Raw genomic sequence first — 13,720 nt, 5'->3', positions numbered from 1 at the left:
CCGGTGTAAACCTCAAACCGGTGGACTATTTCAAAATTGATTGTATATGTTTTCCTGCAAATTTTACATTCTAATTAAAGAAAGCAGTTTAACTTAATGAGGGGTCCCTGATTTGTTGAAATAAGAGCAATAAACAACACACACACAGCGGTTCAGGAAAGCCTTTTCTGCTTTAATACAAAGAAAAGAAGCTTTGAACTTCAGAAAATACAAGATTGGTCTGGATTTTTTTTCTCCTCAATTTGTCATTTTTCCGTTTCCTATGAAATGCTGCTGTTCACTGCTGTTCACACAGCTGGAATTGAAATACATCCCTTCTTTTGCACTGGACTCCAAACTTGGGGGACGATCTCCGTGTTTATTTTTTTCTTGTTTTTGCGTTTGTGGCTGAAAATCAGGCCTTTCCTTAGATGACATTTTAATTTTGTATTATTTTGATGTAAGTGCCCGCAGTGCCATGTGACACCCTGTCCAGCAGATCCAGAAATGTCCTGTTGCGTCCACATATTGCATCCATGCTCACCTCATAAAAACGAGGTAAAAGGCAGGGCAAAATTTCTTCCAAAATAGATGTCATATATATATATATACATATATATATATATATATATATATAGCAATCATATATACACATTCGTACATACATATACTAATTTATGTGATGCAAAGAAACAAAAAATTTACACATTTCTTACAAAATTGTAACAAAGACTGGAACGTGTTTTGTTTGCTCTGGAGCAAAGTCGTGTAGCCGTTTAGCCTCTGCGAGGATTTGTCCACATTTGTGGAAACCAAAGTAGTCTCCCAGATTTGTGTCCATGTTGAACTGGCACAGAACTCCCAGAGAGAGACGGACAGAGGGACAAACGGAGTATGAGACAGGAAACAGTTTGGTGGTGCAAATTCAGAGGTTGGAATCAATGGAAATGGAAAGCAGGAAAAAAAGGATGAGAAGAAAAGGGATGCATGTGGGAAAGTTACATGAACCCCCCCCACTCCCCTCCCCGAAACAAAATACGGAAAAGGAAAAAAAACATCAGGGAGTGTTCAGATAAAAAAATCACAAACAAATTTTGTGTTCTTTTATTACTAAATATAGTGCAACAATAAACATTGCATTTCTTTCACCCTTTCATTTTCGTCTGAGGATGTTAACTTTCCTCGCCTTTTTTTCTGTTCTTAACACTCGGCGAGGCGTAAACCTTGTTCTGTCACTGTCCTGCGCCACAACGTCAGTCCTCCTCTCTAAAAGAAAACAGGCTTCAGATTCAGAGACGTAAACATAACACAGACCCTGCTCAAAACAAGACAAAAAAAAAAAACAGGAGGAACATAAAGAATAAAAACAGAACAAGTGTTGGTGTTTTGGGCAGCATGTAATTTTGGAAAGGCAGGGCAGTTTTGATGGTGGCGACGACACCCCCGCAGTCAGTTAGCCAAATCCTGGAGGAATAAAAACCGAGCTGTGTGAACCGCGGCGCCCCTCCTGGACAACGGTGTCGTGTGCAGGAACCGCTGCGGCCCTTTGGACTGGTCGGGCCTTAGAAGGCCTGCTGGGCTGGGTTGTAGTTGAATGTTGTTGGCACGTGAGGCCTCTCTTCCAGCTTGTCGTACTCCAGATGAAATTCCTTAGAGATGCAAACACAATTTAAAGCTCTAATCCACAACAAAAGTCAGTAAAACTTGGTGCTATTTCACCAGAGGCCTGTACTACCAAGCAGGTTCAACATACCCAGGGTATCTTCTCCTTATCTGGCTTCACTAACCCTAACAACCGAGATCAAGCTAAGCGGTCCTACGACGCTGGTTATCAACCCAGGGTTTCTCAGTCTGGTTATGAGCGTGCTCACATGAACGGGGCGGTGTTTACAGCATCTGACCAATCACAGACAAGGACAAGTCCAACTGTCAGCAGAGCGGCATATTATACAAACAAATAGTAAACTATAATATTAGACAAACTAGAATGGCACTCGGAGAGTGCAGACCCCCCCCTCCCCCCAATCTCCATTCAGCTTGCGCCATCATCCACGTGTATTTTAGTTTATGTTGAGATCAGCTGTACGTAGCAGAGCATCGTAAAACACTTCATTCAAACTGGACAGAAACTAAATAAAACTCACCTAAATCGTCGTCGTTACTCTTTCCAACAATCACCAAGTGTGTTTTGGTCCAACTCAACTGGAATTTCACCGGGTCTAATGAGAAAAAAACGCTGATTCTACAGTTGTTACCCAGAGTATACCGGATAACTCCATTACTCTTATCGTATTATCGTCATACACGCCACAACTTTGTTTAATGCCATTTCAGCCTTCTTTCAGCTGCGTCCCGTCTCCGGCGGTGTGAAACAGACTTGAGAGCAAGTAAAGAAATAAATATAAAAACATAATTCAAAGCGGTAAACACCCACAGCATAAATCCAGATGTCCTTCCTGCATCTGTCAGTTTAAACTGTGTTGTTTTTAGTCTGATTATGACTGTAACTTCTTCATATTTGTGTAATATTATCATACGATTTGTACACTGAGCTCTGATTGGTCAGTAGGAGGTGCTTTTATACGAGCTGATCTCTTATCTGGAACATAACCTGCTCCGGGGCAGGTTAGGTGATCAGCATCAGTTACCATGGTGATCTACCCCGGTAAGAAGTGATCCACCGTCCTAGGACTGAAAACCCTGTGGGTACATCCCAAGTCTCTTAATTCCATCCCCGTTTCCCTCACTTGCATCGTAGTCCCTCCCACCAGGTATGCATGGAGAGACGCAAGGAACCATGCGAGGAGAGAGGAAACGAGGAAATATGTGTTTAGACACATTAGCCGTAATATACACTGATCAGCCATAACATTAACAACATTCAGACCACTGACAGGTGAAGTGAATAACATGGATTATCTGGTTACCATGACACCTGGCAGTGGGGGGGGGGTTATATTAGACACTAAGTGAACATTTTGAACTTTGAACTTTGTGTTGAAAGCAGAATAAATGGGCCAGCGTAAGGATGTGAGCGACTTTGACGAGGGCCAAATAGAGCTGTCTAGACGACTGGGTCAGAGCATCTCCAGAACTGCAGCTCTTGTGGGATGTTCCCGGTCTGCAGTGGTCAGGACCTACCAAAAGTGGTCCAAGGAAGGAGAACCGGTGAACCGGCGACAGGGTCAGACTCGAGGCTCATTGATGCACGTGGGGAGCGAAGGCTGGCCCGTGTTGTCTGATCCAATAGAAGAGCTACTGGAGCTCAAACTGCTGAAAGAGTTAATGCTGGTTCTGATAGAAAGGTGTCAGAACACACAGTGAGGAGCAGTTTGTTGAGTATGGGGACCGGTCAGGGTGCCCATGCTGACCTAATGCTATGGCTGATCAGGATGAATAAACCACACTTCATTATGCTCTTTGGTAATGATATGGAGTGTATGACTATTTCAGCCTTCTTTCAGCTGCATCCTGTCTCTGGCGGTGTGAAACGGACTTGAGAAAAGTAAAAATAAATATAAAAACATAATTCAAAGCGGTAAACACCCACAGCATTAATCCAGATGTCCTTCCTACATCTGTCAGTTTAAACTGTGTTGTTTTTAGTCTGATTATGACTGTAACTTCTTCATATTTGTGTAATATTATCATACGATCACCACACTGAGCTCTGATTGGTCAGTAGGCGGTGCTTTTATACGAGCATATTATTGATCTCTTATCTGGAACATAACCTGCTCCGGAGCAGGTTAGCTGTTCAGCATCAGTTACCATGGTGATCTACCCCGGTAGGAAGTGAACCACCGTCGTAGGACTGAAAACCCTGAAGGGTTAACCCTGAAGTTACCTCACTAACTCCTAATCCTGCTTCGTAGTACAGACCTCAGGTAGGTAAAGTGCAAAGAGGCAGCAGAAAGACAAAGGTCTTACCTTGGCTACTTTCCTCCAGTTAAGACAATCGAAAAAGTAGTAGGTTCCCCTCTCGTAGGTGTTGGTCTTCAGTGTAGGCTCCATGCCCGGCGCCCTTGTTATCCAAACCCGCTCCTCTTTGTGGTACCTCCAGTCCCGGTTGAAGCTAGAGGGTGAAGTCATGAACAAGGAATAAGACAAAAGGGAAGAATCCAAGTGACTGACCTAAACTTTAACCCCTACAACCTCAAAACCCTCATGAATCAAAGTGTCACTCTAAAGAGGGAGAGCTACTGACGGCCTACCACGCACTTAAATATGTCTATTAGTAGAACTTCAAATCAACTTGAGAAGGTCTGTCCACATGGAGAAAAAACATGATCAAACTTCAATGGAAACTATTTACAGTGTGAACTTAAAGGTACTCTTGATAACATTCAGCCACTAGATGTCTCCCTCCCCCATTCCATTGCATTGACTTCACAACAAGCAGTTACAAGTTTGTTGCACAACCTGCATATTTTATGGGGGTGGGAAAAAAATGTATTTACCTATGTATCGCGATTTTTTTAATAACGATTTTGAAATAGATGTTTTAATGACAGAATCGATATCTTTGCTTCATCTGAGTCTATGTGGAGGTAGAAGGAAGTTACCGCTTTTATTGTGGTAGTCTGAGTTACGTGACGTCATATCCGTTCCGTATCCGTCAACCAAAACAAACCTCAGCGAGCCGAAACTAGAAAGTCTAAAACGTTGGAGGGTCTTCGTGGATACGACCTGCACCCTCCCATGTTAAATCCAGCGTGGTAAACACTACACATCCAGTAAAGGATGGAAACACTTTGGGTTTCACACATTGACAGGAAAAGCATAGCTAGACAGAGCAGAGCTAAAGCTGCATGCTAACTCTGTCACGGACAGGAAACGTTATGGTATGGCGGTAACGTGGCGGTGGAGCCGGCCTTCGCTCTCATCTCCGTGGTCAAATGGGCCGACGCTACAACTGTAGAGCACCATATACTGACATTTATGTTCTCTGCATTGAAACGGCCCCGATGGAGCTGACCATGGATGGATAAAGAGAACGGAGCTGACGGGAGAGCTAGAGACCACCTTGGAGAAGTTAGAGGAAGTAGACACGTGGGACTACGTCCACTTTCCAAAATAAGGTGTTAACAAAGGGAACTGTATCTACAAAATACATCTATGGAAATAAGATTGATGGATTATATTCACCAGAAGTATAAAACATTACATGTCCCTTATAAATTAAACAGAAAATACCACTAATCTGTGAGGGAAATGTCTTTATTCTTTGATTTTGTGGTTGCTGGAAAATATGTAATAAATAATTCCTGATAATGATCCTGATATATTTGAATTCAGGACATCTCTGACTTGTTTGATGCTGAAAATCAAACATTTTTACTGGATTCATTTAGAGATTATCCAAGGTAAAAGTCCCTAGAAGTGTATGATTCAACGGTTTCCCCATGGTCTAGTGTTAAAGAAGTTATAAAAAAATCACAAGAAATCGCAACATCAAATCGCAATACATACAGTATCAAATCGGCAACCAGGTATGGTGATAGTATGAAATGGGGAGATAGGTGTATCGTCCCAGCCCTGGTATTTTATGGTGGAGTGGAGTGAGACTCAGACACGTGAGACCAACGTCATTCTACTATTGTCTCACAAGTTGTTAGAAGTGGGAACCAAACGTCGGACATCTTCCACAAACAAAACATTCATTTTGGACCCGTCAAAATGTTTTAAATGATTCATTCACAATCAGAAGCTTTATAAAATGTGTATCAAAATATATAAAATATAAAAATGTTATCAATGAGACCTTTTGGAGTAATGATGGACAACATTTGGTTCAGTACTCACAGCTCTACTGCTGCCAGGAGCTGTAGCAGATCTCCTCCGTTCATGTAGTACAGGTAGAACAACAGGTCTTCACCGTATCGCGCCAGTTTAATTGCAGCCAGCTGGAGGCAGGACAGTGAAGAATAAGGAGGATTAGTTTTGTACCCACATATACTACCTGAAGGCTGCAGCCGCTCACTACGTAACTGTTATGAAGCACATAGTTACCTTGTCCCTTATGTGGATGTTGGTTAAGTATTCAGACGGAACGTGGAAGTCTGAGGAGGCAAAAACAAGTCAGAGTGACTAAAACATACGTCGAATATTATTGGAAGACTTGAGATGTGAGGACTCGTGTTCTTTTTACACCATAAATATCATAATGCAATGACTACCATATGTGATTGTTTTGTGAGATCAGCTCTCATAGCTTATTGAGTACGTCCCCTTTTGGAATGGACTAGCAGCTGTTTGGTACTAACATCGTAGCGGCCAGCCAGATGAGGAGGCTTCACCTGGCTCCTAACAACCTGTCTGTCATCATAGAAATGTCTTCAGACCGGCTCCGACTTTGCCAGATCTTGAAAGCTAATCAGGACCGCCAAACGATCACTAAATGAAAGATTAAAATGTCCTCCCCCACATAATTCACGTTAATGTCTTACCGATGTCTTGAGGTCGACATGGCGACGAGGCCCAAGGAGAGGCGAACTTGGGGTACAAGTTTCTGTCAGGAAAGAGAGTTGCAGTAAGTTCTCGCCACTATGGACATCAGAACAGAACATTTGCATAAGACATCTGAGATAAAACAGGAACAGTACAAACTAATACAACTAGAACTATTCAAACTAATGCAATGAGATCAGAAACACAGTCAACGGAGGGAAACTCCACTAGCGGAGCGTCGTCCTTCTTGTAAGCTGCTACTTCTGAACCAGATGATTAAACTCATTGTATATTTGAGTACTTTGAAAATCATCACATCAAATCATGGACTTCATGAAACTAGTAGTGCTACGGCACCATTTTCATTAAGTTTGCTACTTTAATGGCTAAAGGTTGTGTATTGTTGTGTGAAACATCATTTGCTCCACTGGTAATTACAATACTGAGGTCAGAACTTGGTTGTGGTGTAAAAACAAAACAAGTATACTAAGTTTAAATTGGATATTTGGACCCAAAGTATGGTTGCTTGGCTTCAAAATATTCGGACTATACTGCTAAAGGTGTCTATTTATGCCAGCAAAGAGCCAAATCTGTCCCAGTGTAAGGGGTCCAGTAGTCCTGGTGCAGACCAACGACAGAGTTTAGCTAAGATGTATCCATTGCAAAGGAAAGCTGGGCAAATGCTATTGTAACCATGGTAACCATATGTGCCAGCAACATGTATTAAATGGTGCCTTCAAATGAAACTGGTGAGCTCGTGTTTACAACATGGGAAGTCGTGTACATGATGTGCTCGGCGTTTAAATGGTCAAGTCGTGAGAACACCGCTGCTAAGCAACGGCAATATTAACATTACTGTCGGCATCTAGAAGCCACAGAGGCTAACAATTTAGCAAGCTAGCAAGTGGGTAACATAATGCAGGAAATGCAAAGACATGATGACAGAGGAAAAGGATGAGGCCGTTGGGAATATCAACATTTTCCTCAGACATATAAAATTACGAAGAAAAACAATATACAACTAAAATTACAATATATTGACTTATTATGTATTGAAGAATTGACTTCCATGGCCTCCGCCATTTCTGACTACGTCAACAATCACGTCACAAACTCGTGAACTTGGAGCTTTTAGAAACGTTCCACTTAAGAGGGTTGTGAATACGATAAGAGGGGGGCGTTCATATGGACTCATCTCGTAAACACCACCCCATCTGAAGGCACCAATAGGTCATGTAACATTTAAATGGGCGACTGAGTCTCATTACTGGACTATTGATTTATAAATGTCATTTGTTGGACATATTCCTATTGGTTAATGAAACCCTAACGGTTACTGTACTTAGGGTAGAACAGCTGTCTTACTCTGGTGAGTTTAAGTTGAGTCCCAGTGTCGTGAGGTCACTTCCTAGCGCCAGATGGACCATCCCCGGATCAGTCTCTGCCGCCCGGATAAACGTCAGCAGGCCAATCATGCCAAATTGGTCTGTCACCATTCCCAATGGAATGTTCGTCACCCGACCTGCAGCAGCAGAAGAATTCAGAGTTCAGCAAACCGCTGAGACTGGGCTGTGAACTACAGTTAATACTTACTGTCAAATACATTACCTCCATATTTTTAACCCATACTTTGTGCACGCATTGGAGAGCAAACCAGGCCAATTATTTTTTAACAAGTGATGGTCACAGACAGACTAATGGAAAGATGATGATGGTCTGTATCATACTGAACATATTCTTTTGGTTTCCTCACTGCGGCCTATCCAATAATTATCTAACCCCAAATGCAGGGTAGAGAGCCCAACTGCCTCACCCAAGTTGTGCGATTAAGAAGGGATGTCTCAGTGGAATTGGAGCGATACGATTGGCTGAGAGGTCTCACCATCGGGCAACACCTGGATCCCTTTCTTCTGGTTGTTGTTCTGTGCTGAGGTCGTCTTGTCTCCGGGGAACTTGGGCCCATCTGCATTGGATGTGCTCTTGCTTGTGGAGTTCAAGTTCTAAAAAACAAAGAGAACAGGTTTTAAAACGCGGAAAAACAGAACATGTCAATTCATAATAAATAACTATCTTTGATGTTTAACCTCGACCCTCACAAAGAGACATGCTGCCAGATTGTGTTGGAGGGTCGTCAGTGGCTCACACTTACAGTTTTGCTGTCATCGTTGTTCAACGTGGGGTCCTTATAGTTTGGGCCGGGCAGTGCAGGGAAGTCCTCGTTGTGGATGGAGAAATCCTGTGTCTGTTCAGTTGATGGCTTCGTCACCATGCCAACTTGATGTTGAACACATTGAAGTAGAGATTATAATTCCCCAAAGTGTAATGAGCAATAAATCACAAAAACGGGCATCATAAACTAGTCTTGTTTCCGTGGATGTGCATTAAAACAAAGCCTTGACTAGTATTATGAACCCAGTTATTTATGTCCTCTCCTAGGGAAACCTACTTCCTACGGCTTAATGTGTGTAAAAATGAGACACTTTCTCCGGCCTAATGGCCTACCATAAGGAGCCCGTCCAGCCAGTGGGTTGAGCACCGGTGTTGGGTTTCCAGTCCCTTCTCTCCGACTTCTGTCTGCTAACGCAGGGAAGTCTGACAGATCCAGTCCCGTTACATTTTCACTCCCATCTGCAGTAATAGGAAGGTTAGGAACTTGTAATATGTAATGTCACCTTCAACTCAAATTTTTCTGTGTAATAATGTGGCAATTATTAACTTGATAGTGTAATTGTATTACCCTGTATCTGTATGAATAAATAGCCCTTCCCTAGGTAATAACTGCTGACCAAACACAATAGGTACTCACCGTCTGTTTCAGCAGTCAAAGATATATAGTTACAATGTTGTTGTCTTTACAGTTTTTCCTGATATTAATATTCATTTTGCAAATTTTCACCCAAAAATATCCAGATTCTGACTTTGTGCTGCCTGCAACTGAAAGTAGTTGTGCTTCCTCCTTCAACAAGACACTGTTCACTGCATTTTACAGTGATCAAGGTCCTCTTGGTCAAGTCAAAAGCTCAGTCTTAAAAGGATAGTTTGGATTATTTGAAGTGGGGTTGTGTGAGGTTACCTACAGTAGACGGCAGTCGGCACGCTCCCAGTTTAAAGAAGTAGATAGACAATAGAGAGTTACTGCACAGAAGCAAAGGAATGTACTGCTGTGGACGGGAATGGCAGCAAAACAGAGGCTCAACTAAATAAACTCAATCAGTTTAAGTGTACGCTATATAGGGCTGCACAACTAATCTAATATTAATCGTGATCACAATTTGGGCTTACCACAATTAAATGAACGACTGCGATATTGACGTTTAAAATGTGCATTCTGCTCATAGAAAACTCTGCTGCAAACCAAATCAAGGGCTTCCTAAACTAACAGCCAGCCACCAGCCGATGATCCAGATGTTTTGGCTTCACTTTTGGCTACAGATATTATCAATACAACCAATGTGTTTATGATTAAATTAAGAGCATAAAATAGTTTATCCAGTTCTTAATGTTGTTCATTTTGCTCTCGAAGTGAAAATGTAGCTAACAAAGAGGTGGGGTGAACATTCCTGTATTTTTTCATATTGCAATGTAGCAGGAAAAAATATTGCAATGTCAGTTTTTTCCAACATCGAGCAGCCCTAATTTGTACATTAACAGGGCTGTAGCACAGCATGGAAGTGAAAACAGTGCATTTTAATGTGAAAGTGCAATAAAATATTTTGTCGCTAAAATCACAGAATAATCGTGATAAATAATTGTGATATCAATATTGATCAAAATAATCAAGATTATCATTTTGGCCGTAATCATGCAGCCCTAACGTTATATTTAGAATATTTTCCAATTTGCAGCTGAACTGAAAGGGAAACTTATCTATACCGAGTCTGGCTGCTTTGAAGAGAGCATAGATAACTTTCACTTTCAGTTCAGTTCCCCGTCGGAAAGGGCTGTCTGACGGCAAGATAAACCGCTGAAAACATTCTAAATATAGCGAACACTTAAACAAATAGCATTTTTTTTAGGAGGCTAAAATATGTTCTGCTGCCGGCCCCGTCCACAGCAGGACATTCCTTTGCTCCCGAGTCAGTACTCCTGTCTGTCTCTCCAAACTGGTGTCTACTGTTAGTAATACATTGACTAAGTACATGCAACCCCACTTCAAAACATCCAAACTATCCTTTTAACTATTGGGCAGCAAGGTGTATTTATGAAATGTAATTCTCACTGTGTCTTCTGTAGAATTGCTTTTTTTTCATTTTCAATATAAACACAGGAGTGTGTAATGACCCCTTGGTACACCCACCTGGGTTAAACACACTAACCTGTGCCATTGAAGATGTTGCTTGATAATGAGTTGTTCATCCCAAAAGCCTGATTGCGGTTCATACCAAACCCTGACATGCTGTATAGATAAAAGAACACACAAACAAAAGATAAGGCCAGCATCCAAACATTGACTTTCCCTAAAATTAAAAATGTCTTTATCAGGAACTGTAGAGGACACAAAGAACAGCAGATTTCTACAAGGACGAGTGACTAATGCAGGGTCCGTCTACCTGTTTATGGTGAAGGGCTGGCGTGCTGGCTGCTGTTTGGGCATACAGATGATACTGGGCGAGCTGCGGTTGGGGCTGCCCAGCCCCGAGCTGCCCATACTATTGGTCCTGCCGCTCATCCCGATGCCTTGACCGACCTGAGAGTGGTTCAGCATGTTTCTTGTATTCATTGGCAATGTCCCCCTGTTAAAACATCAGCAGGTCGGATTTAGCGGGTTTAAATGTGTCAACTGTGTCATTTCTATTTCCAAGTATCATTTATTGTTTTAATCCACACAAGTATGCGTCCAAACTTAGTCTGCCTTCATAAACACCTGCTTGGTGATGGAGGGGTATGGAGGGACATGGTGGGGACCCCCGTCGTAGGGGTGATATGACTTGGTAGCTGTGTGCCTTGCGTTAGATTTCGATTTAACTGAGGCGTACTGTTCCCCATGCCTCTTACCGAGAAGCCGAGTGCACCTGCAGAAAGACACAGAAGAAAAACAAATACTGTGACACAACCCAGAGAAGATTCAACTGCAAAAAGTCCAACATTCAAACTTTCAGGTTTTATTAGCAAGATTTCCCCATAAATACCTGCTGAGCTAAACTGCACTCATGCTCACACACTAAGATTTCTTTTTACTCCAAATATACTACGTCCTGCTATGTGAGGGACTGTAGAAAGAAAATAAAACACTTACTTTGTGGACCGTACAAACTTGCACCAAGCTGCGAGAGCTGACCCGACGACGACGGCGAGGGAGAGGACAGCATCTGAAGGAAAACATTTGAGGACTAGAAAGAGTAAGATGACTAGAAAACGTCTCCTCTGGTGTTAACTCAAGAAATGACAGAAGTGTGCAGATATGTGGACAAAACTCACATCTTTGTCCGACCGATGTGGGAACATCGACGGCTGGCTGTAGTACATGCTGTCATCAGTGAAGTCGTTGTCGACTACCTCGACGAACTCTACAAATTTCTTTCTAGCACCAAACATGCCTTTTGTCACCTGAAGAGAGAGCAGAGTTGCTGTTAAAGATGTGCAAGGGAGAGAAGTCTGGCAAGAGGTAAGGAGCTGGACGAACACAGATACAATTTCACAGTGAAGTAGGGCTGCACAATTCATCTCAATTTTATCGAAGTCGCAATATGACCTACTGCAATTTTCACAGGAGGCGCAATATTTGTTAACGGCAAAGTGTGTGTCAAAATGGCATTTTAAATGAAATACTGTCATGCTGCAGAGATGTCCTGGCCTACACATCATATTCTACTGACTAAAGAAAACATCTTTGTTAGTACGGATCCCCGATAATGGAGTAAAAATAATGATTCTCTCTCATATCGCAAATCATATCTCAATTGCAAAATCAGTCAAAAATAATCGCAATTCGATTTTTCTAATCTAAATACACTGACTTCTCTTCAAAACCTCATGTTGGAAATGTCTCCATTAATCTTCCTAAGTTTCACCTTCAGTTGTTTCAATGTTGTACAACTATTTTGACAATAGAAATGAGAGCACTGTATTGTATTTAATCTGCATCTGGTTGTTCCAGCACTTCACTGACACTACACAACCCTCAGATCTCATCAGATTATTACACACAGGACAGGATCTTTCATGAGTGCACCTTTAAATCTAATGGAACACTTTGGATGCATAATCTATTCTCATTTCTCTGTAAATCACTGGGACATATTTGGCATGTTGGGGTTGTTGAAACAAAGTTTGGAGCACAGTGTGTCTACTTTATCAGGATGTACACGTCCAATGGAAGGACATCTAGAACTTCTAGAACTAAATAAAGTATTCATTTTACCCAGAACATCATGTATGACATCAATAGAACTAATGTTCATTGTCTCCCTGTTAAACTACTGGCTGTATTAGTAGGTCTTAAATGACCAATAGTTACCTCATTTAACACTGTTGAGATGCTGCAATGCTAGCATGCTAGTTAGCCTGCAATGCTAACATGCTAGTTAGCATGCTAGTTAGCCTGCAATGCTAGCATGCTAGTTAGCCAACACTAGTGGAGTGAGCTAACGTTAGCGGGCTAAGTGCTTCTAACCAATCTGTGTTAGCTTAGCTAGCTTAGCTTAGCTAGCTTGATGTGAGCTCGCAGCGGGCTGCCGTAACAAGGAGCTCAGTAGCACAACATACAGCCTCACTGAGCTACCGGGCAGCAGCCACTATACGGCAGGAATGTAGCCATCTCTGACAGAATATAGCCACAGTCAGCTGTCCGTTTCCTCGGCTCACTCCTTCTACCTCCACCAGTAGTAGTAGTATCAGCAGCTACAGGAAGCTAGCTGAGCAGCTAGCAGCTAGCAGCAGTCTCCAGTGTGCTGGAGCTAAAGGCTCCACATTCTCCACATTCAGTCCGTCTCGAAACGGAGAAAATCAGCGACATAAGTCGCTCATGCTGAAGGCTTCAATGTGAAACGAAGTGATTTAATATGAGGAAAAAGAAGTGAAACATCCTCACCGCATCAATTTCCTTCTCTACGTTAGATCCAAGATGGCTGTGTGTATTCTCAGTGGAGAGAGGGATAGCCTTTACCCTCTGACCTCTGACCTCCAACCTCCAACCTGCTGACCACTTCCGTACACACAACTCTACATGTCAGACAGTGTACTCCATCAGTTCCACAGGCTGCTGAACAGTCACCTAGGACAGCAAGAAAAGTAAAAACATGGAGATGTGATGTTGATTTAGCAGTGAATGTGGATGAGGAGGCCAGTGTGA

The 13,720-nt window shown here is 42.3% G+C and overlaps 2 protein-coding genes across 6 annotated transcripts in view; both read right to left on the bottom strand.

Annotated features, from left to right (window-relative positions):
- The window catches only part of LOC119486724, a 1,187,645-nt gene that overhangs the window by 65,064 nt on the left and 1,108,861 nt on the right, over positions 1 to 13,720 (bottom strand). The window lies entirely within an intron of this gene.
- Positions 380 to 13,703, bottom strand: cnot2 (CCR4-NOT transcription complex, subunit 2). Of its 5 annotated transcripts, none has more exons than XM_037767675.1 (15): positions 13,460 to 13,703; positions 11,848 to 11,976; positions 11,666 to 11,759; positions 11,294 to 11,441; positions 10,980 to 11,162; positions 10,746 to 10,825; positions 8,932 to 9,057; positions 8,579 to 8,703; positions 8,312 to 8,429; positions 7,795 to 7,951; positions 6,429 to 6,490; positions 5,992 to 6,041; positions 5,785 to 5,885; positions 3,910 to 4,054; positions 380 to 1,628 (listed from the first exon to the last, which is right to left on the bottom strand). In XM_037767675.1, exons 2-15 carry the CDS (start codon positions 11,962 to 11,964, stop codon positions 1,542 to 1,544), a joined length of 1,593 nt encoding a protein of 530 aa, XP_037623603.1. In that variant the 5' UTR covers positions 11,965 to 11,976; positions 13,460 to 13,703; the 3' UTR covers positions 380 to 1,541. The 5 variants fall into 5 exon arrangements, with proteins under 5 accessions (XP_037623603.1, XP_037623604.1, XP_037623601.1 ...); XM_037767676.1 differs by having other exon boundaries at positions 11,666 to 11,738; positions 13,460 to 13,702; XM_037767673.1 differs by lacking the exon at positions 13,460 to 13,703 and adding an exon at positions 13,151 to 13,201.

The sequence above is a fragment of the Sebastes umbrosus genome, chromosome 4, assembly GCF_015220745.1.
Source record: "Sebastes umbrosus isolate fSebUmb1 chromosome 4, fSebUmb1.pri, whole genome shotgun sequence".
NCBI lineage: Eukaryota > Metazoa > Chordata > Actinopteri > Perciformes > Sebastidae > Sebastes > Sebastes umbrosus.
This window is presented reverse-complemented; position numbering and strand designations above follow the sequence as displayed.